At 46.2% G+C, this 23,351-nt stretch overlaps 1 protein-coding gene across 2 annotated transcripts in view; it reads right to left on the bottom strand.

Moving 5' to 3' along the window:
• LOC126426795 (neprilysin-2-like) overlaps positions 1 to 23,351 on the bottom strand; it is a 238,528-nt gene that overhangs the window by 33,540 nt on the left and 181,637 nt on the right. For both annotated transcript variants that reach the window (XM_050088794.1, XM_050088795.1), the window contains exons 8-10: positions 13,490 to 13,648; positions 11,260 to 11,403; positions 5,580 to 5,676 (exon numbers count right to left, since the gene is read on the bottom strand). In XM_050088794.1, coding sequence (XP_049944751.1) covers positions 5,580 to 5,676; positions 11,260 to 11,403; positions 13,490 to 13,648 — 400 coding nt within the window. The remainder of the gene's footprint in view (positions 1 to 5,579; positions 5,677 to 11,259; positions 11,404 to 13,489; positions 13,649 to 23,351) is intronic.

The raw sequence follows: 23,351 nt of genomic DNA, 5'->3' as shown, positions 1-23,351 counted from the left end.
GCTCTTGCCGTCTTCGGAATTGTGTGGATGATGCTTTTCCGAAAGTCAGATGGTATGTCGCCAGACTCATATATTCTACACACCAACGTGCATAGTCGTTTTGTTGCCTAGTTCCCCCAATGATTTTAGAAATTCTGATGGAATGTTATCTATCCCTTCTGTCTTATTTGACCGTAAGTCCTCCAAAGCTCTTTTAAATTCCGATTCTAATACTGGATCCCCTATCTCTTGTAAATCGATTCCTGTTTCTTCTTCTATCACATCAGACAAATCTTCACCCTCATAGAGGCTTTCAATGTATTCTTTCCACCTATCCGCTCTCTCCTCTGCATTTAACAGTGGAATTCCCGTTGCACTCTTAATGTTACCACCGTTGCTTTTAATGTCACCAAAGGTTGTTTTGACTTTCCTGTATGCTGAGTCTGTCCTTCCGACAATCATATCTTTTTCGATGTCTTCACTTTTTTCCTGCAGCCATTTCGTCTTAGCTTCCCTGCACTTCCTATTTATTTCATTCCTCAGCGACTTGTATTTCTGTATTCCTGATTTTCCCGGAACATGTTTGTACTTCCTCCTTTCATCAATCAACTGAAGTATTTCTTCTGTTACCCATGGTTTCTTCGCAGCTACCTTCTTTGTACCTATGTTTTCCTTCCCAACTTCTGTGATGGCCCTTTTTAGAGATGTCCATTCCTCTTCAACTGTACTGCCTACTGCGCTATTCCTTATTGCTGTATCTATAGCGTTAGAGAACTTCAAACGTATCTCGTCATTCCTTAGTACTTCCGTATCCCACTTCTTTGCGTATTGGTTCTTCCTGACTAACGTCTTGAACTTAAGCCTACTCTTCATCACTACTATATTGTGATCTGAGTCTATATCTGCTCCTGGGTACGCCTTACAATCCAGTATCTGATTTCGGAATCTCTGTCTGACCATGATGTAATCTAATTGAAATCGTCCCGTATCTCCCGGCCTATTCCAAGTATACCTCCTCCTCTTCTGATTCTTGAACAGGGTATTCGCTATTACTAGCTGAAACTTGTTACAGAACTCAGTCTTTCTACTCTTTCATTCCTTGTCCCAAGCCCATATTCTCCTGTAACCTTTTCTTCTACTCCTTCCCCTACAACTGCATTGCAGTCGCCCATGACTATTAGATTTTCGTCCCCCTTTACATACTGCATTACCCTTTCAATATCCTCATACACTTTCTCTATCTGTTCATCTTCAGCTTGCGACGTCTGCATGTATACCTGAACTATCGTTGTCGGTGTTGGTCTGCTGTCGATTCTGATTAGAGCCGCCCGGTTACTGAACTGTTCACAGTAACACACCCTCTGCCCTAACTTCCTATTCATAACGAATTCTACACCTGTTATACCATTTTATGCTGCTGTTGATATTACCCGATACTCATGTGACCAGAAATCCTTGTCTTCCTTCCACTTCACTTCGTTTATATAGATAAGGAACAGCAAAGGGCCTGTAGCATTACCTTGGGGAACGCCAGAAATCAGTTCTGTTTTACTCGACGATTTTCCATAAATTTCTACAAACTGTCTGACAATAAACAACGAATCCAATCACGTAATTGAGACGATTTTCCAAAAGCAAGGAATTTCACTGCAAGCTGCTTACACATAAGCACCGTGTCAAAAGCCTTCTGGCAATCTAGAAATACGGAATGAACTTCGAATCTGTTGTCAATACCGCTCAACACTTCGTGTGAGTAAAGAGCTAGTTGTATTTTACGAGAACGATGTTTTCTAAATCCGTGTTGACAATATGTCAATAGACCGTTCGCTTCTAGGTAATTCATAAAGTTCGACGACAATACATATTCCAAAATCCTGCTGCATATTGGCGTCAATTGTATGGGCCTGTAATTTAGTGGATTACTCCTATTGCCTTTCTTGAATATTGCCGTGACCTGTTGCAACTTTGTCTTTGGGTACGGACCTTTCGTCGAGCGAACGGTTGCATATGATTGTTAAGCAACGAGCCATCGCATCAGCTTACACTGAATGGAACCTAATTGGTATACAATCTGAACCGGAAGGCTTGCCTTTTATTGATTTAAGTTGTTTCACTACTCCGAGGATATCTACCTCTAAGTTACTCATGTTGGCAACTGTTCTTGATTCGAATTCTGGAATACTTACGTCGTCTTCTACGGTGCAGGAATTTCGGAAGGCTGTGTTTAGTAACTCTGCTTTGGAAGCACTGTCATCGATAGTATCGCCATTGCTATCGCGCAGAGAACCGCTGATTATTAATTTCAGTGTCGATAAGTTCTGAGGTCGGTCATCTTCGGTTTGTGATGGTGTTAGTGTTTACACTGTATGTGTGGGTGTTATCATTATAGAGTTTCTCTGAAAACCGAGGTTTTAAACTCGCGTGCACAGCGCTTACTTGTTGGAGTTATGCCTTTAAAATGGCAGGGAGTGCTCCTGTCGAAATATCGGCGGTTGTCAACAACGACACGCGGCTGTGTTCTCGTAAGTTATTTGAACACTGTATACACAGGGAAAGACTAAGGTGTGGGACTTCTCCCTCTGAGTAACTGGTTCACGAATTTTTGGCCAAAAAAAAAAAAATACAATAACGCCCCAGTGTCACCTCCACATACGTCAGATTAAGCCCCGTGCGATACTTTTCTGTTCACAAAAGTAGAGGCAACCTTGAAAGGTTATCGTTTTGCAAGACAGGATTAAAAACGCATCGCTGAGAAAGCTAAAAGCTATCCCACAATTCGAGTTCCAGAAGTGTTTCAGGGATTGGAAGGAAACGCTCTTGCAAAGATGTATAACAAGTACTGTAATTCGAACTTTTTTCAGAAAACAAAAATTTCCATTATTTTTTGAATATACTACATATACACTGAAGAGCAAAGAAACTGTTACACCTGCCTAATATCGTGCAGGCCCTCCGTGAGCACGCAGAAGTGTCGCAACACGACGTGGCATGGGCTAGACCAACGTCTGAAGTAGTGCTGGAGGGAACTGACACCATGAATCCGGTAGGGCTGTCCATAAATCCTTAAGAGTACGAGGGGGTGGAGATCTCTTCTGAACAGCACGTTGCAAGGCACGCCAGATATGCTCAGTAATGTTCATGTCTGTGGACTTTGGTGGCCAGCGGAAGTGTTTAAACTCATAAGAGTGTTCCTGGAGCCACTCTGTAGCAATTCTGGACGTGTGGGGTATCACATTGTCCTGCTGGAATTGCCCAAGTCCGTCGAAATGCGCAACGGACATGAATGGACGCAGCTGATCAGACGGGATTCTTACGGACGTATCATCTGTCAGAGTCGTATCTAGACGTATCAAGGGCCCCCTATTACTCCAACTGCACACCACACCATTACAGAGCCTCCACCAACTTGAACAGTCGTCTGCTGACATACAGGTACCTTGGATTCGTGAGGTTCTCTCCATTCCCGTACACGTCCATCCTCTCGATACAATTCGAAACGAGACTCGTCCGACCAGGCAACATGTTTCAGTCATCGTCAGTCCAATGTCGGTGTTGACGAGCCCAGGCGAGGCGTAAAGCTTTGTGTCGTGCAGTCATCGAAGGCACGCGAGTGGACCTTCGACTCCGAAACCACATATCGTTGATGTTTCCTTGAATGGTTCGAACGCTGACACTTGTTGATGGCCCAGCAATGACGTCTGCAGCAATTTGCGGCTCTTCTGACACGTTGAACGGTTCTCTTCAGTCGTCGTAGGTCCCGTTCTTGCAGATCTTTTTCCGGCCGCGGCGATGTCGGAGATTTGATGTTTTACCGATTCCTGATATTCACGGTTCACTCGTGAAATGGTCGTACTGGAAAATGCCCGCTACCTCTGAGGTGCTGTGTCCCATCGCTCGTGCGCCGACTATGACACCACGTTCAAACTCTCTTAAATCTTGCTAACCTGCCATTGTAGCAGCAGAAACGGATCCAACAACTGTGCCAGATACTTGATGTCTATAGGCGTTGCCGACCGCAGCGGCTTATTCTGCCTGTTTACATATATCTGTGTTTGAATACCCATGTCTGTACTAGTTTCTATGGCGCTTCAGTGTACGAGGTGCATTCAAGTTCTAAGGCCTCCGATTTTTTTTCTAATTAACTACTCACCCGAAATCGATGAAACTGGCGTTACTTCTCGACGTAATCGCCCTGCAGACGTACACATTTTTCACAACGCTGACGCCATGATTCCATGGCAGCGGCGGAGGCTTCTTTAGGAGTCTGTTTTGACCACTGGAAAATCGCCGAGGCAATAGCAGCACGGCTGGTGAATGTGCAGCCACGGAGAGTGTCTTTCATTGTTGGAAAAAGCCAAAAGTCACTAGGAGCCAGGTCAGGTGAGTAGGGAGCATGAGGAATCACTTCAAAGTTGTTATCACGAAGAAACTGTTGCGTAACGTTAGCTCGATGTGCGGGTGCGTTGTCTCGGTGAAACAGCACACGCGCAGCCCTCCCCGAACGTTTTTGTTGCAGTGCAGGAAGGAATTTGTTCTTCAAAACATTTTCGTAGGATGCACCTGTTACCGTAGTGCCCTTTGGAACGCAATGGGTAAGGATTACGCCCTCGCTTTCCCAGAACATGGACACCATCATTTTTTCAGCACTGGCAGTTACCCGAAATTTTTTTGGTGGCGGTGAATCTGTGTGCTTCCATTGAGCTGACTGGCGCTTTGTTTCTGGATTGAAAAATGGCATCCACGTCTCATCCATTGTCACAACCGACGAAAAGAAAGTCCCATTCGTGCTGTCGTTGCGCGTCAACATTGCTCGGCAACGTGCCACACGGGCAGCCGTGTGGTCGTCCGTCAGCATTCGTGGCACCCACCTGGATGACACTTTTCGCATTTTCATTTCGTCGTGCAGGACTGTGTGCACAGAACCCACAGAAATGCCAACTCTGGAGGCGATCTGTTCGACAGTCATTCGGCGATCCCCCAAAACAATTCTCTCCACTTTCTCGATCGTGTCATCAGACCGGCTTGTGCGAGCCCGAGGTTGTTTCGGTTTGTTGTCACACGATGTTCTGCCTTCATTAAACTGTCGCACCCACGAACGCACTTTCAACACATCCATAACTCCATCACCACATGTCTCCTTCAACTGTCGATGAATTTCAATTGGTTTCACACCACGCAAATTCAGAAAATGAATGATTGCACGCTGTTCAAGTAAGGAAAACGTCGCCATTTTAAGTATTTAAAACAGTTCTCATTCTCGCCGCTGGCGGTAAAAATTCCATCTGCCGTACGGTGCTGCCATCTCTGGGACGTATTGACAATGAACGCGGCCTCATTTTAAAACAATGCGCGTGTTTCTATCTCTTTCCAGTCCGGAGAAAAAAAATCGGAGGACTTAGAACTTGAATGCACCTCGTATAACCATGAAAGGTGAAATTGAATTCCAGTTGTTCGACACTTTACCTTCGTGTTTAGAACATCTTGGGTTGTGCAGATGGGCGGAAAGGTTACAGAAGACAGAGCACAATGATGTGTCAGTTTGACAGGTGTTCCACTGAGAGGCAATGTACATGTCCACAGATGCATTTGGCACGGTTTACCTTTTCGTAGAACTTGTCGAGCTTGGCGTCGTCCAGCAACTCGTCAGGGTACGCGATGTGGGCGACCATGGACTTGGCTTTCTCGAGTGCCTTCTTCCTGCACATCACATCACAACACATCAAGTCACTTACTGTCCGGATCAGTAAGGTGTTTGTACATGTAAATGACAACAGAAATGAACAACTATAGCATCTCACAAAGAAAGTGAGAGAATGGACTTATATCTACATATCTTCAAGCACATACATAGACTTGTTGTAAAATGTAAACATTCACTGCCGGAAACGTCACAATTAATGAAATATACCGAGCTATTATGCCATTGCATTGTATTGTATGTTAACCGGGGACCTAGAAACGACGGAGAGGCTCCGTCCCCGCCGCAGCCGCAGTGGTCCACAACCCCACGACGACACCGAGCGAGGTGGCGCAGTGGGTAGCACACTGCACTCGCATTCTGGAGGACGACGGTTCAATCCCGAGTCCGGCCTTCCTCATTTAGGTTTTCCGTGATTTCCCTAAATCGTTTCAGGCAAATGCTGGGATGGTTCCTTTGAAAGGGCACGGCCGATTTCCTTCCCGACCCTTTCCTAACCCGAGCTTGCGCTCCAATGACCTCGTTGTCGACGGGACGTTAAACACTAACCACACCACCGCCCACGACGACTACCACAGTCCACATGGTAGAGTAATGGTGCTCTACGCGTACGTGGAGAACTTGTTTGCGCAGCAATTGCTAACATAGTGTAACTGGGGTGGAATAAGGGGAACCAACCCGCATTCGCCGAGGCAGATAGAAAACCGCCTAAAAACCATTCGCAGACTGGCCGGCTCACCGGACCTCGACACAAATCCGGATTCGTGCCGGGGACCAGGCGCTCCTTCCCGCCCGGAGAGCCGTGCGTTAGACCGTACGGCCAACCAGGCGGGCCTATTATGCCATGGTCGAATGGATTTCTCCTTCGAAACAAAACGTTACGTTGCCATCTGCGGAGGGCATTTCCAAGCTTCTTTGAGTGTCCGATTCACGCCCTGTCTCGCTGCTAACTACAGCAAAATTCCGCTTCCGCGAGCTTCCGTCCGGTGGCGTGACGTCACGTGTTTTGTACTGGCGAGCGCCATTGGCCGTGTCCACTGCCGTCGTCCGCTGCTGCTATCACTCCACAGTGGAACACTGGTACACGTCTTCTTCGGCACCAGAATCCAGATTTCATTCAATTTCATTCCCTCCTCCTTCGTACTGAAGTTCGAGGGGTGTTTTGCAATCTCTATGGCCTCTCTGAACAGCCTTGTGCTGGTTCTACTTGAGTCCTATCAAAATGAATGTGATGGTCTGTCTGCAAAGCTTGTTCCTCAGCATCTGATCTAACAGTGCCCCTTCTTCTGCAATTGCCCTCGTGCTCTTCTAGGCCTGTTTTGACCATTATTTTTGTATAAGGGGCGTTCAAAAAGAAACGAGCCGACACTACATGTATGTTAGTAGTATTGACCCTGGCTGTTGAGACACTTGTCCTACTGTGACACAAGGCGGTGAACGGCTGCCTCATAAAATTCCCGGGACTGCGATGTTAACCAGTTCCACACGTACCGCTGGACGTCGTCGTCCGAGATGAATCGTTTGCCCCTCAGAGCCTTTTTAAAAAAAATGTGTGTGAAATCTTATGGGACTTAACTGCTAAGGTCATCAGTTCCTAAGGTTACACATTACTTAACCTAAATTATCCTAAGGACAAACACACACACCCATGCCCGAGGGAGGACTCGAACCTCCGCCGGGACCAGCCACACAGACCGTGACTGCAGCGTCTTAGACTGCTCGGGTAGCCTTTTTAAGGGGACCAAAAATGTCCCCCTTCTGATTCACTCCCTGCAGCACGGGACAACAGTGAACGACCGGCGTTACTCGCAAGCCTTGACCACCCTTCACAAAGCGATCAAATCGAGACGACCGGGCAATCTCACCCGTGGGGCCATTCTGCTCCACGACAATGCAAAGCCTCATACGCTCGACACAGTCGCGGCACTCCTGCAGAAATTCAAATCGGAAATTCTCGTCCACCCTCCATACTGTTCGGAGCTCTCCCCGCGATCACGCCATTTTTAGTCCCCTTAAAAAGGCTCTGAGGGACAAACAATTCACCTCCGACGATGACGTCCAGCTGTACGTGCGGAACTGGTTAACATCGCAGCCCCGGGAATTTTGTGAGACAGCCATTCACCGCCTTGTGTCACAGTGGGACAAGTGTCTCAACAGCCAGGGTCAATACTACTAACATATAGGTACTGGTCTCCATGATTATGCTTCTGCCTCGTTTCTATTTGAACACCCCTTATAGTACCCACTTAAGCCGCGCGGGATTAGCCGAGCGGTTTAAGGCGCTGCAAAATGGCTGGTTCAAATGGCTCTGAGCTCTATGGGACAACTTCTAAGGTCATCAGTCCCCTAGAACTCAGAACTACTTAAACCTAACTAACCTAAGGACATCACACACATCCATGCCAGAGGCAGGATTCGAACCTGTGACCGTAGCGGTCGCGCGGTTCCAGACTGTAGCGCCTAGAACCGCTCGGCGACCCCGGCTGGCTGAGGTGCTGCAGTCATGGACTGTGCGGCTGGTCCCACCGGAGGTTCGAGTCCTCCCTCGGGCATGGGTGTGTGTGTTTGTCCTTAGGATAATTTAGGTTACGTAGTGTGTAAGCGTAGGGACTGATGACCTTAGCAGTTAAGGTTTCACACACGTCACACAGGCGGGCCGTGTAGCCGAGCGGTTCTAGGCGCTTCAGTCTGGAAACGCGCTGCCATTACGGTCGCAGGTTCGAATCCTGCCTCGGGCATGGATGTGTGTGATGTCCTTACGTTTAAGTAGTTCTAAGTGTAGGGGACTGATGACCTCAGATCTTCCATAGTGCTCAGAACCATTTTCGAACACATCACACAACCACTTACACCTCCCCACAACTTCACGGAATCCTATAAATTCCAGCTATTTCCAGGTGATCTGTTTTCAGGGCGAGTTTGTAGATTACCGCGATGCTCCGCTTTTTCAAGACTTTTCCTACGCGCTCAGTCACGTCCATTACTGGCAGGAAAAACTTTCGATTTCACCGACCCTTGATCATCACTATGATTTTCACGCGGTGGTCTTACCGGTCTTCTCACCTCGGCGAAGGAATAACCATTCTTGAGCAATCTGTTGGTGAGATCTTTTAACTCCGCGCCAGGCAGCTCTCGTTAGCAGACTCTCCTTGCGCTATCCGCCAACGCTTTTACGATGCCTCGCTTTTGTTATGAATGGTGGTTCGAATCACGGTGTAGGTAATGGTTTGTGTGCGTGAGGTTTCGGTAAACCGTGTGGCCCGAGATACCGTCTTCTTTCTTGAAAACTAGCACACCGAGAAAATTTAATCTTCCGCCTGTCTCCTCCTTGAATTGCATTTTTGAATTGGTGCCGTTGAGACGTATATCAAAACGATCCAGTCTGTCCCTGCGATGCCGTCACAAAACAAACGCATCATCCACCTACCGCAACCAAATATTCAGTTTCTCGTTTGCAGTCTCCAATGCCAGCTTCTCGAATTTTTCCATAAAGACGTTTGCTATAACTGAGCTTACGGGGCTCCCCATAGCGACACCATCCATCCGTTCACAGAACTCGTCGTTCCGTTGGAAACAAGTGGTTGTGAGGCAATATTTAAACAGCTGCCGGCCGGGGTGGCCGAGCGGTTCTAGGCGCTACAGTCTGGAACCGCGCGATCACTACGCTCCCAGGTTCGAATCCTGCCTCGGGCATGGATGTGTGTGACGTCTTTAGGTTAGTTAGGTTTAAGTAGTTCTAAGTTCTAGGGGACTGATGACCTCAGCAGTTAAGTCCCATAGTGCTCAGAGCCATTTGAACCATTTAAACAGCTCTGCAACATCAGGCGGAATTTTCCTATGTTTCACTTTTCAGGAAAGAAGATGGTAGCTTGACGCACACGGATTACACGAAAACCCACGCACACAGACCGTTAGCGATACCGGTGCCGAAACACAACCCACAACAAAAGCGAGACATCATAAAAATGTTGGCAGATAGAGCAGAGCTGCCTGGTGCAGAATTGAAACATCTCACCACTGCATTGCTTAAGAATGGTTATTCGTTCGCTGAGCCGAGAACAGCGTTACGAGCACCGCGTAGAACTCATAACGATGCCCACGCGCCGGTAAAATCGAAAGTTTTCCTACTTTTTATTAATGGCGTGAATGACCGCATAGGAAAAACCTTGACAAAGCGGAACATCACGATAATCTACTCACCCACACGGAAGATACAAGAGTATATGAAATCGGCAAAAGATATTTTCCAAACGCTGCAAAAAGCTAGTATTTATAGAATTCTCTGTAGCTGTGTGGAGGTGTACGTGGGTACTACAAAAAAGAACTGTCAAAAAATGACTCGAAGAGCACAAGAGTACTTTTAGAAGAGGAGAGACTGATAGATCAGCTGTTTCTGCAGCCGGCAGACAACCATATTCAGTCAGCCACAAGTGGACACCACGAATGGCTGTACAGAGAGGCCACAAATATTATAAAGTTAGACTAACTTATGCTAAGAACAACACAACCACGCCCGAGGGAGGACTCGAACCTCTGGCGGGAGGGACCGAATGCAGATAAATTATGCCACTTCTGGTAAAGATTGCTTCGTTGGTAAAAAGGGCTGATGACAGAAATCCCACAATTGTGGCAGTCTGTCGCAAGAACCATCGACAAAAAAAAAAAAAAAAAATGGTTCAAATGGCTCTGAGCACTATGTGACTTAACTTCCGAGGTCATCAGTCGCCTAGAACTTAGAACTAATTAAACCTAACTAACCTAAGGACATCACACACATCCATGCCCGAGGCAGGATTCGAACCTGCGACCGTAGTGGACGCTCGGCTGCAGACTGTAGCGCCTATAACCGCACGGCCACTCCGGCCGGCGAACCATCGACAAAATCCTTCCCGTAGAGAGAAATCCGATGCTGATAATCCTTCTGCTCACTGCAAGTGATAGGGATAGTAGCAGTTGTCACTCAAGATACACATAATCGTACTTTGGCTTCCACCATGTTGTGGGCCAATTGCCTGGAGCTTGTACTACGCTTTGTCTCAATACCCTGTTCTAAATTCGGTGTACGCACAGTCCGCTGCCCACGTTCGTCTGTCTGAAAGGAGCCACCATCACACAGACGCCCAAAAAGGGGCTCGAAATGTTGTGTGATGTGGTTCGTGTCTGTAAGGGTACTCGTTTTGGTACAGCCGTGCTGCCTCTCGACGGTTTCCATACACAGACACCACCTCGGCTTGTTCACGACACGAATACCGGACCATTCCGATGCTGACAGTACACAGCCTGCAACACACGGCACGTGGTCAGGGGAGCTGTCATTTGTCAGTGCCCTCTACCGTGGCAACGGTGCATTTCGGCACACTTGTTAGTAGGACCTTTCTTCCTCCATCTCCAGGCAGCAATCCGGTCGGTTTTATTAATGTGCACCCTGTATGATGAAGGTCTTTGCAAAGTTCGTTAAATATGGGATTGGTTCTTCGTGGTGTAACACTTTCCATTTTCGTCGATGTCGTTATTTTACAGTGGGACCCTACAGTGCTAAAGCTATCTGGGGATTTTTTGCAGACACCCAGGGCGAGACGTACCTGGTGGCCTCGTCCATCCAGTCCACCTCCTGCAGGATGCGGAGGAACTCCTGGCGGATGTCGTCCACCATCTCGAGTGCCGCCTTCTTCGCTTCCTCGTCGAAGTACTTGCGCACGTATATGGAGCCCACGGAGAGATCCACGCTGCAACAGGAGGTAAGCCACTCTCACACTAGCCAGTCTAAACGTCACATAGGCACTAGGAGGGAGCAATTTGAGGAAGCCACGCGGATTTTAATACAATTGTTTGAGCAGAACAGTGTTGTTCAGAAATCCACACAGTTCTTTATACAAACCAGACTGCAATTGTAAGAGTTGAAGGACATGAAAGGGAAACAGTATTTCAGAAGGGAGTGAGATGTGATTCAATCTGTTCACTGAACGAGCAGTAGAGACAACCGTACTAAATTTGGAAAGGGAATTAAGGTTCAGGAAGAGAAAATGAAAACTTTAAGTTTTGCCAATGATACTGTGATTCCGTCCAGAAAGCAAGGATAAAATTTGGAAATTATAGCTGAGAGAAAAGAAATAAGGATTGCTGATGATGATGGCTTCAGCTGGCTCTGAGCACTATGGGACTTCACTTGTGAGGTCATCAGTCCCCTAGAACTTAGAACTACTTAAACCTAAATAACCTAAGGACATCACACCCATGCCCGAGGCAGGATTCGAACCTGCGACCGTAGCGGTCGCGCGGTTCCGGACTGTAGCGCCTAGAACCGCTCGGCCACCCCGGCCGGCTGCTGATGATGCATTGTTTCTGTCAGAAATGGTGAAGTACTTGTAAGAGTAATAGAACAGAATGGACTGATGTTATAAGATCAGTTTCAGCAAAAGGGAAACAAGGATAATGGAATGTAGTCCAACTAAGTCAGGTAATGCTCAGGGAATTAGATAGGAAATGTGGCACTAAAAGCGGCAGACGGGTTTTGCCTTTTAGGAAGGAAAATCGCTGATGGTGGGTGGAGTAGAGAGAGTGTAAGATGCAGACTGGCAGTAGGAATTTCTGAAAAGAGGCATTTATTAACTTGTAATGTACGTTTAAGTTTTAGGAAATATTTTTGGAAAGTATTTGGCCAGCCTGGCTGCCTTTCACACAAGAAATATGTGGACAATGGTCAGTTCAGATGACAAGTGTACAGAAGCATTTGAAATGTAAAACTCGGGAAAAAGGAAGTTAGTGGGATAGCCTGACTAATAAAATGGTTCAAACGGCTCTGAGGACTATGGGACTGAACATCTTAGGTCATCAGTCCCCTAGAACTTAGAACTACTTAAACCTAACTAACCTAAGGACATCACACATCCATGCCCGAGGCAGGATTCGAACCTGCGACCGTAGCGGTCGCGCGGTTCCGGACTGTAGCGCCTAGAACCGCTCGGCCACCCCGGCCAGTTGCTGATGATGCATTGTTTCTGTAAGAACTGGCGAAGTACTTGTAAGAGTAATGGAACAGAATGGACAGATGTTAAAAGATGAATATCGACAAAAGTGAAACAAGGATAATGGAATGTACTCCAACTAAGTCAGGAAATGCTCAGGGAATTAGATAGGAAATGAGGCACTAAAAGCAGCAGACGGGTTTTGCCGCTTAGGAAGGAAAATCGCTGATGGTGGGCGGAGTAGAGAAAGTGTAAGATGCAGAATACGGTAGGAATTTCTGAAGAGAGGCATTTATTAACTTCTAATGTACGTTTAAGTTTTAGGAAATATTTTTGGAAAGTATTTGGCAGAGAGCAGCCTTGCACACAAGAGAAATGTGGACGACAAGTAGGTTCAGATGACAAGTGTACAGAAGCATTTGAAATGTAAAACTCAGGAAAAAGGAAGTTAGTGGGATAGCCTGACTAAAAGAAGGGATCAGTTGATAGGGCACACCCCAAGCCATCGTGTGGTCGTGAACCTGATAGTGAAGGAAAATGTGGGGGTAGGGCTGGAGCTAATAAAGACTGTAGTGGGAAATCGAGGTTCGAACACAGTAAAAGCTATGCAGACATGAAGAGGGATGCACAGGATAGCCAAGTGTGGAGATATGCATCAAAGCAATCTTTGGACTGAAGACCACAAGTACATCATCAACAACAAATGAAGCTATGGAACTGCAATTTTAGATGGAAAAATATCGGGTAAGAAAGGTAGACAGACGGGAGTTGTGAGTTTGGGTATCTACTGATGGGGGATCTATTATACGCCACAGAACTAGCCACTGCGTGGCAGTGCGGCACTCACCCAGCGGCGACGATGCCGAGGCACTCCTTCCATCGGGGCTCCCGCGCCGTCTTGCCGGACAGGGCGGAGCTGTACTCGAGCTGGCGGTTGCGCAGCTTCTCCGTCATGTACGACACCGACTCACTGGCTGCCCGCCACATCACGTAGTTGGCCATCACCCTGCACAACGCCCAGTTCTTTAGTCACACTCACACCCCCCGGGGGGAACTCGCTGGCTCCCTACGACAGCGGCCTAATGCGTATCCACAGCACCATTTGCAGTGGCCCACCTGAATAAAATCGTCTCGATTTTCGAATCGTATCACTTCGAATAAACCACTTGAGCTTCGACAGCTGTCTCCATCATCACGACTAAAAATCCACTGAGACAGGCGCCGTTTTTCGCCTGCACACATGTGGGGCGTCAGTTTCAAACACATTGACAGAAAAAAATCGCAGCATCGAAATATAATTACTGCAGAGTAATGAAATTTCAGGACTACATTTGTCTAGGTAATGTATAAGTGATTATCATCGCCAGGTCACAGGTTAATGTAAGCACGAGATAAGCCACTGCAAATGTGAAATGCCGGTTCATTAATAACCAGTGCAACCGCCAGAATGGTGCATGCAAGGATGCAAACGTGCATCCATTGTGTTGAGCTGGTGCCGGAAGTCAGTCTGTGGGATGGATTTCCATGCCTGTTGCGCTTGGTCGGTCAATGCAGGGACGGTTAATGCTGTTTGTGGATGCTGCTGGAGTTGTCGTCACATGGTGTCCCATATGTGCTCTACTGGAGACAGATCTGGTGATCCAGCATGCTGGGTTACAACAGCGGTATGGCGGAGAGCGTTATCCTGTTGGAAAACACCCCTGGACTGCTGTTCACGAATGGCAGCACAGCAGACCGAATCACCATACTCATGCACAAATTTGCTGTCAGGGTGCGTGGGATAATCGCGTGTAGATCCAATGCGTCTAGCATGCAGATAGGTTGGTTGCAAGCCCTCAACTGGCCTCCTAAACAACAAACGACCGTCACTGGCATAGAGGCAGAACCAGCTTTTATCAGACAACACACCACCCTGCCCTCCAATATGAGCTCTCGTATGATACCAATCAAGTCGCGAATGGCGGTGGTTTGGGGTCGGTGGAACGCATACTACAGAGCCTATGGCTCAGCGATATCCTTGCAATCCGAAAACAAAGGAAGTAGGTTACAGTACGCTTGTTGGCGCACTGCTCGAATACTGCTCAGCAGTGTGGGATCCGTAGCAGATAGGGTTGATAGAAGAGATAGAGAAGATCCAACGGAGAGCAGTGCGCTTCGTTACAGGATCATTCAGTAATCGCGAAAGCGTTACGGAGATGATAAAAAAATGGTTCAAATGGCTCTGAGCACTATGGGACTTAACAGCTGTGGTCATCAGTCCCCTAGAACTTAGAACTACTTAAACCTAACTAACCTAAGGACATCACACACATCCATGCCCGAGGCAGGATTCGAACCTGCGACCGTAGCAGTCGCGCGATTCCGGACTGCGCGCCTAGAACCGCGAGACCACCGCGGCCGGCCGGAGATGATAGATAAACTCCAGTGGAATACCCTGCAGGAGAGACGCTCAGTAGCTCGGTACGGGCTTTTGTTGAAGCTTCGTGAACATACCTTCACCGAGGAGTCAAGCAAGCAGTATATTGCTCCTTCCTACGTATATCTCGCGAAGAGACCACGAGGATAAAATCAGAGAGATTAGAGCCCACACAGAGGCATACCGACAATCCTTCTTTCCACGAACCATACGAGACTGGAATAGAAGGGAGAACCGATAGAGGTACTCAAGGTACCCTCCCCCACACACCGTCAAGTGGCTTGCGGAGTATGGATGTAGATGTAGAAGTAACCAATTTGTAACAGTTCGCTGTGTCACAGTGGTGCCAACTGCTCCTCAAATTGCTGCTGTAGATGCAGTGCGATGCACGAGAGTCGTACACCGAACACGATGGCCTTCCCTCTCGGTAGTGCCACGTGGCCATGCACAGCCCGGTCTTCTTGCGACTCTACAATTTCTTGACCACTGCTGGCAGTAGTCATACAAAATGCCTATATTCCTGCCACGTGTTTCTGAGATGTGGCAGGATGCATCCAGCTTCTCGTAGACCTGTTACACGACCTCGTTCCAACTCAGTGAGGTGTTGATAATGGCGTCTTTGTCACCCTACAGGCATTCTTCACTCGCCACTTCCAACTTCACGCTCACTAGCGCTTCAGGGTGCATTTAAACCAAACCTGATTTGCATCCTCTTAGTGATGCTACCAACAACGCCTTCTTCCCCGGCAGTGTGCGTCGCCGGCTCATCACGCCAGCTGACGTGACTCGACCCAGCAGCGAAGCAGAACTACGAATTGCGCGACTCCCTTTCCTGCACACACGTCAAAGTGTCCCTCTCAGTGAGGCTCCAAACACTACCACTGCGTCAACGTAGGTGGAACACCGTGGCAGCCCAGGTAGTCAGTGGCTTTTTACTCCTGATGGAGATGGCGGAGACAGCTGTCGAAAGCTCGAGAGTTATGTTCGAAGTGGATTGGCTCGAAAATCGAGGAAAAAATGTACAGTACCTAACACATACAGTTGCGACATTCACTGCTCTAAAAAGCTTCTAACGTCATCCACCTGTTCTAATACCTTCTGGGTATGGCCAAATTCTAGTTTTCATTTTCTACCCTAAACTGCCTGAATTTGGACAAAGCGAAGACAATGTAGCTGAATGAATCGTACATGGTGTTTCAAAAAGAACTTTAAAAATTGATATAAATTCATTGAAAGAAGGTATAGCGCTGGGATTAGTGTTCTTTTGTAGGGAAACACATCAAGTTTCCTTACCTTAAACTAAAGATGTTGTAGGTGGCTTCCGTTGGTTATCCTGCGACATCCCACCGGAAGTCAATTTCTTCCCAAACTCGCTGTAGCATTGGAGGTGAAACTTGCTCAGTGCCGGCGTAAATTCTTGCTCTAAGTTCAGGTAGAGAATCCAGTACAGGAGGTACAAACACGGTATCCCTGATGAATCCTCACCAAAAAAAAAAAAAAAAAAATAAATAAATAAATAAATAAAAAAAATTTAAAAAAATAAAAAATCGAGTAGTATCAAGTCTGGGGAACGTGGGTGCCATACAATTGGCGCATCAAGACCAACCCATTGTCCTGGAGAGCGTTCACTGAGAAAATCCCGGACGTCAGCCAGGTAGTGGGGTGGAGCACCATCTTGCATGAAGTAAACATTTCATTCTCAGTCATTCTCATCTATCTTTGGTATCAACAATTGTTGTAACTTATCCAGGCACACTACGTCGCTGATGCTTCTCTCACGGAAAAAAAGGGGCCGTACATTTTGTTCTCGCTCAGTGCACAAACAATGTTCAGTTTAGAGCTATCAAGAACATGTCGCAGTGTTTCCTCTGAATTTTCACTGCCCCAAATCCTACAGTTATGTGTGTTGACTGTGATACGTATGTGAAAAGTCGACTCGTCAGAAAAGATGATTTTGTTCAAGAAATGTTCATCCTCACGTAATCGATTTAACATATCTGCACAGAAGTTCTTGCGAGCAATCTTAACGGCGTATTTTATTGCTTGTACGATCGTCAAACTGTACGGTTTCAAATGCAAACGGTTCCTCAACACACGCCAAACAGTCATACGTGGGATTTGAAGTTCGCGAGATGCACGCTGGGTCGATTTCGTAGGGCTGTTGACGAAACATTGTCTCACTCGCTCAACGACGTCGTCAGATGTGCCTGGACGACCTGATGATTTTCCGTATCTTACCGAGCATCCTGTTTCTACAAAACATTTATGCCACTTATAAATTGTAGGACTACTAGGAGGATCTTTAGCGTACTTGGTACGGAAATTACGCTGAACTGTTGTCGCCGACTTCGATTCTTCAAACCAAGACACATAGCTAGCTCGCTCAGGTCCAGTGAAGGCAGCCATCTTTAACGCAACTACCGCTAGCGCTCCTTACGGTGAGATTCTGCATTAGCGAACCACGCGAGACAAAACTTGATGTATTTCCCTACAAATTGACACTACAATCACCTCTGCAGGTACTATGAATTAATTTATATGAATTTTCAAAGTTGTAAAGTTCTTTTTGAAACACCATGTACATGGCTTTTTGATGACAAAAGTTTTGGCGATAGTCTTCTTCTTCTTCTTCATCTTATGCAAGCTTATAAAAATAGGTTCTGGTAGTATCTTTAAGTTGACATTCGCATTTAAATAATTAGCCTAGGCCATGATGTCATTTCCCACCAGATTGTTGAACTGTAGATTCTGATACACTCTCACAGCTGGTTGGAATATTCACATATATTAGGGATAACAAAAGTTATAGACCGACCCTTGCACACACATTCTTCTTTGGTGCATAGATGACAACCAAGTGTGTAATCTGCATTGATGCGTCAAAGATCTTGTAAGACCTCCAAGTTCAGGCTGCCGTTGTTATTCTGGTTTTTGTTTACAAGCTCCTGACACAGATTAATACCATAACATAAACTAGAAAGTGTGGAAGATACAGGTTGAATATAACGCTTATGGTAACTATTCGTACTTATTTATCAGACTATGAAGTTTTGTTCCCGGGTTCGATTCCCGGCGGGGTCAGGGATTTTCTCTGCCTCGTGATGACTAGGTGTTGTGTGATGTCCTTAGGTTAGTTATGTTTAAGTAGTTCTAAGTTCTAGGGGACTGATGACCATAGATGTTAAGTCCCATAGTGCTCAGAGCCATTTGAACATTTTTTTTTTTTTTTTTTAAGTTTATCTTGTGTTGACAGTGGGCGTGTTTTCCACTCTAATTGTCAAACAGATGTTTTGCAATTTCGTGCTTTTCTGCAAATGAATTACGCCTGTTTCATGTTCTATATAAGGATTTACAAATAATAAAAGTAATTTTGGCGTGAACAGTTTCGAGAATCAAGTATGCTTTTGAATCCCATATTACAACGCAGTTTTCATATTTCAAATTTTTGCTGTTTTGTGTTTGACATAGAACTGACAAAACCTAGGAAGCAATTCAATATCTCTGTCTTCTAAGCAAAAATTAATTAATAATTTAACGTTATTGCCAAATCTATAAGTCTCGTTTTTGGGTTGTTCTTGAAATGAACGTGGCTACTTCTATGATGTTAGCGATCAGAGGTTTGTTTCCATGTAGCAGGCATTTTGTTCGTTTCAAAATTTATGTCTTCTCTGTAATTGCAAATTTGGTTGTAAGCCTACATTGAAGATAATTTTTGATAAGCTGTAAAATCCGTATTATATTTGTCGTGTGTAGAACTCACAGGGTGTCTACAGATGTTAATTGTCGAAATATTGCGTGAGCGTCTTGAAAAGGGTGTAAAGATGAAGTAGAAAATTTACTGGTACCATATCCACGATGTTATGAGCTGTGTAGCTCAGTTTATCTTTTTAATAATTATATTTTTCTGTCGCAGACATTAGTAAATTATCAAGAGACGTGACTGACAGTGAAACAGATGGAAAACGATTCGAATCTCATCTATTCCATGATGTAAGCTACAATGTCTTTATGAAGAAATGATGTCTAAATTGCGTCTAAATTCAACTTATCTCACTGAAAGCAAGAGAATATTAGCACAGTATTTCATCCGTATGAACCATATATTTCTGCTGCAGACTGTTCTGCACTTTCACTGTGCTGCACATGCAAAAATTTTACTCGAATTCTAAAGTAATAGACATTGTTGCACCTGACTCGACTTCCCTGTACACGAATATTTGTTGACAATATTTACTTGTTCTTCAAAAGACGATTGTGTTGGAAGATGTAAGGGGCCGTCAAATGAAGACGAGACACGTGGAAGGAAAGTAACAAAACTGTTTATTATCTCGAAAGTAACCAGTGTAGCGGTCAATACATTTATTTCATTGTGTGTCAAGACGGAAAATGCCTTATTGGGAAAATGTTTGCAGTTTTCCACAGAACCACGACAGCTCGCGGGCGTGCACTACTTCATCCGAAGTAAATGGACGGCCGTAAATGTTTTCCAGCAGGGCTCCAAAAGTATGGAAATCGCACGGGGCGATATGGGGACTGTATGGAAGATGTATAATGCCTTCCTAGTGAAGCTTCTGCACCGTAATCGAAAGAATCTCGGCAACATGTGGGCGGACATTTTCCTGCAATAGAATGATGCCGTCCTGGGAATTTTGGACTCGATTGCGCACTTTAGTTTTTGCAATGCGCCCACTTGCCGCTGTGCTTTAATTGTGGCGCCTTCTTGCAGAAAGTCTGCGAGCGGTCAAAGGAAAAGCTCACCCTGGCTTTCCAGGAGCTGGTGGGCCTGTTGTTTAGACTGCGGTGCTGGAGTTCCGCTGGGAAGCCCTCACACGTTCTCCACACACTCCTGACTTCTCCCGAAGCGAGGTTTCAATGTTTATGGATCCCTCAGGAGAGACATTCTTGTCTGCCGTTTTCCTTCGGAGGGAGAGATACAGTCATGGTTCTGTATGATATGGCAAACATTATCCCATGAAGGCGTTGTCCGTCTTGACTCACAGTGGGATAATTGTATAAACAGTTATGGCGATTATTTTTGAAATAATAAAAATTTGCTACACCTCGGCTCCGAGAGTTTCGGATCATGTACAGAAAATTGGAAGACAAATCAACATAAACATCAATTTCGCCCTTTTTATTGCTCATGAATACCACACATTGCATGTTGTACCATCATACAGCAAGACCTTCAGAGGTCAGAGATTGCTGTACACATCCGTACCTCTAATACCCAGTAGCACGCCCTCTTGCGTTGATGCATGTCTGTATTCGCCGTGGCATACTATCCACAAGTTCATCAAGGCATTGTTGGTCCAGATTGTCCCACTCCTCAATGGCGAATCGGCGTAGATTCCTCAGAGTGGTTGGTGGGTCACGTCGTCAATAATCAGCCCTTTTCAATCTATCCCAGGCGTGTTCGGTAGGCTTCATGCCTGGAGAACATGCTGGCCACTCTAGTCGAGCGATGTCGTTACCGTGAAGGAAGTCATTCAACAGATGTGCACGATGGGGGCGCGAATTGTCGTCCATGAAGACGAATGCCTCGCCAATATGTTGTCGGTATCGTTGCACTGTCGGTCGGAGGATGGCATTCACGTATCGTACAGCCATTATGGAGCCTTCCATGACCACCAGCGGCGTACGTCGGCCCCGCGTAATGCCACCCCTAAACAGCAGGGAACCTCCACCTGGCTGCACTCGTTGGACAGTGTGTCTAAGGCGTTCAGCCTGACGGGGTTGCCTCCAAACACGTCTCTGACAATTGCGTGGTTGAAGGCATACGCGACACTCATCGGTGAAGAGAACGTGATGCCAATCCTGAGTGGTCCATTCGGCATGTTGTTGGGCCCATCTGTACTGCGCTGCATGGTGTCGTGGATGCAAAGATGGACCTCGCCATGGGCGTTGGTAGTGAAGTTGCGCATCACGCAGCCTATTGCACACAGTTTCAGTCGTAAGACGACGGACTGTGGCTCCACGAAAAGCATTATTCAACGTGGTGGCGATGCTTTTTTTGTGTGGTTTTAGGGCGCACAACTACTGTCTCTCTATATCTCCTCTGTGTCTCAACAACACCGCTTTGAAACTTCCTGGCAGATTAAAACTATGTGCCGGACCGAGACTCGAACTCGGGACCTTGGTAGAGCAGAGTGAAAATCTCATTCTGGAAACACCGCTTTGGTTCACTCCGAGACGACTAGACAGCTCCATTGTTCAGAGCCCTTCCTGGCACAAAGCAAAAATGTGGACGCGATCTAACCGCGTTATTGACCGTCTAGGCATGGCTGAAAGACGGACAACACGAACCATGTACTTTCTACCTTGTGGAATGACTGGAACTGATCGGCTGTCGGACCCTCTCTGTCTAATAGACGCTGCTCGTGCATGGTTGTTTACATCTTTCTCTGAACACTCAAAGGGACTATGTCTATGATATAATATCCGCAGTCAACGTCTATCTTCAAGAGTTCCGCGAATGGGGGTGATGCAATACTTTTTTTACGTGTGTTGGTTCAAATGGCTCTGAGCACTATGGGACTCAACATCTTAGGTCATAAGTCCCCTAGAACTTTTCACTACTTAAACCTAACTAACCTAAGCACATCACACACACCCATGCCCGAGGCAGGATTCGAACCTGCGACCGTAGCAGTCCCGCGGTTCCAGACTGCAGCGCCAGAACCGCACGGCCACCGCGGCCGGCTTTACGTGTGTATACGCTTCATTTTCATTTGGCTGTCCCTTACATGTAACGTTTGTGGCTTTGATGAAGCCGCAGTTATGCAGTTGCTTTTGAGTTTGCAGAGTAACGTTACAATAGGTGCCGTATCGTGGTTGGAATTAGTGCTGCAATGTAGTTTCATACTATCGGCATAGCTTCATCTTTTACGTAATTAATTAACTGCGGAGCAATCTCAACCCAGACTGCTGCATGGCTGTAGAATAATTATGCGTCGACGTATTTTCTTTTCATTCCAATGTGCACGTCCTGTGTCCTTCTCTGCCTTTTTTCACCCCTCCTCAAAGTGTGTGGTCACACGTATGATTATTTTGAACGTGGTAGCAGGCGAACCAGTGAAGTGGTGGGTATCTGAACCTTCTACCAACTTCAACGCTGTCAGTGGAAGGCAAAGAGCAGGAACAACAGGACTTGGCCAAATATGTGCAAAATAAAGTTTTCCTAGCAGGGGTTGGTCACGGCCGCCCCCCACCACCTCGGCCTGCTCTGGGAGGTCTCCGCGCGGCCGTTGGTAGCGTACAGTGTTTGAAGACAGGTGAGCGACCGGACGTTCCCTCAGAACGGCTGTCTCGAATTCGGGACAGAGGTATTTGAATTTCACTTATTTGTTAAACTCAACAATTTTCTTTTAATCAATGTTTCAGTGATGATTATTTAGGGACCTGTTATGATTTTTAGTCGAATTAATCGGATACAGAGTAATCTGAGAGTGTAATCTCCCTCAGGTGCGACCACGTGGTCTATAAATTAAAATCTAAATCTTCGTTATACTTAGCAAGAAGTGTTACAGCTTGCCTACTTATTATTGATGAACATTTTTAAAATATCGGAATGTTTTATTCAAAATTTGTACCGAGTGCGGGTTTTGTGAGACAAGTCCGTTTTCTTGCAAACACTTCACGCCATACAATCCCGCTCGATGCCAGCCGTGAAATATAAAAATATCTTCTCAGCAAAATGCTGTCGATATTTGCCTGCCCGCGTTGACTATTTAGTGCATGTGAATGTCTGTCGTTAAAATAGAACAGTGACCACGTGCTCCCGAAAACTTTCCTTTCCCCACTGGACTATGCAAATTGAAGCCAACACGGCTTGTAATTCTCAGGTGAGATATTGTGCAATAGAATTTCGAAAGGCATCTGATCCCCTGCAAATAATATCATGAATGTTTGTCAAATTGTTAAATGCAAAAGCATTAATCAAAAATAAAAATAACTTGTAATTCTAAAGCACCTTCCGTTTATCGCTACCTTATTTCTAACCATACCTGAAAAGAGAGTCACGTTTATAGCATTTATGATTAGGCTACCCCAGTTCAAAAAATGGTTCAGATGTCTCTGAGCACTATGGGACTTAACTTCTGAGGTCATCCGTCCCCTAGAACTTAGAACTACTTAAACCTAACTAACCTAAGGACATCACACACATCCATGCCCGAGGCAGGATTTGAACCTGCGACCGTAGCGGTTGCGCGGCTCCAGACTGTGGCGCCTAGAACCGCTCGGCCACACCGGCTGGCTAGGCTACCCCAGTGTTAAGATCTTGGCACAAGAT

This window comes from Schistocerca serialis, chromosome 11 (genome assembly GCF_023864345.2).
Source record: "Schistocerca serialis cubense isolate TAMUIC-IGC-003099 chromosome 11, iqSchSeri2.2, whole genome shotgun sequence".
Classification (NCBI taxonomy): domain Eukaryota; kingdom Metazoa; phylum Arthropoda; class Insecta; order Orthoptera; family Acrididae; genus Schistocerca; species Schistocerca serialis.
This window is presented reverse-complemented; position numbering and strand designations above follow the sequence as displayed.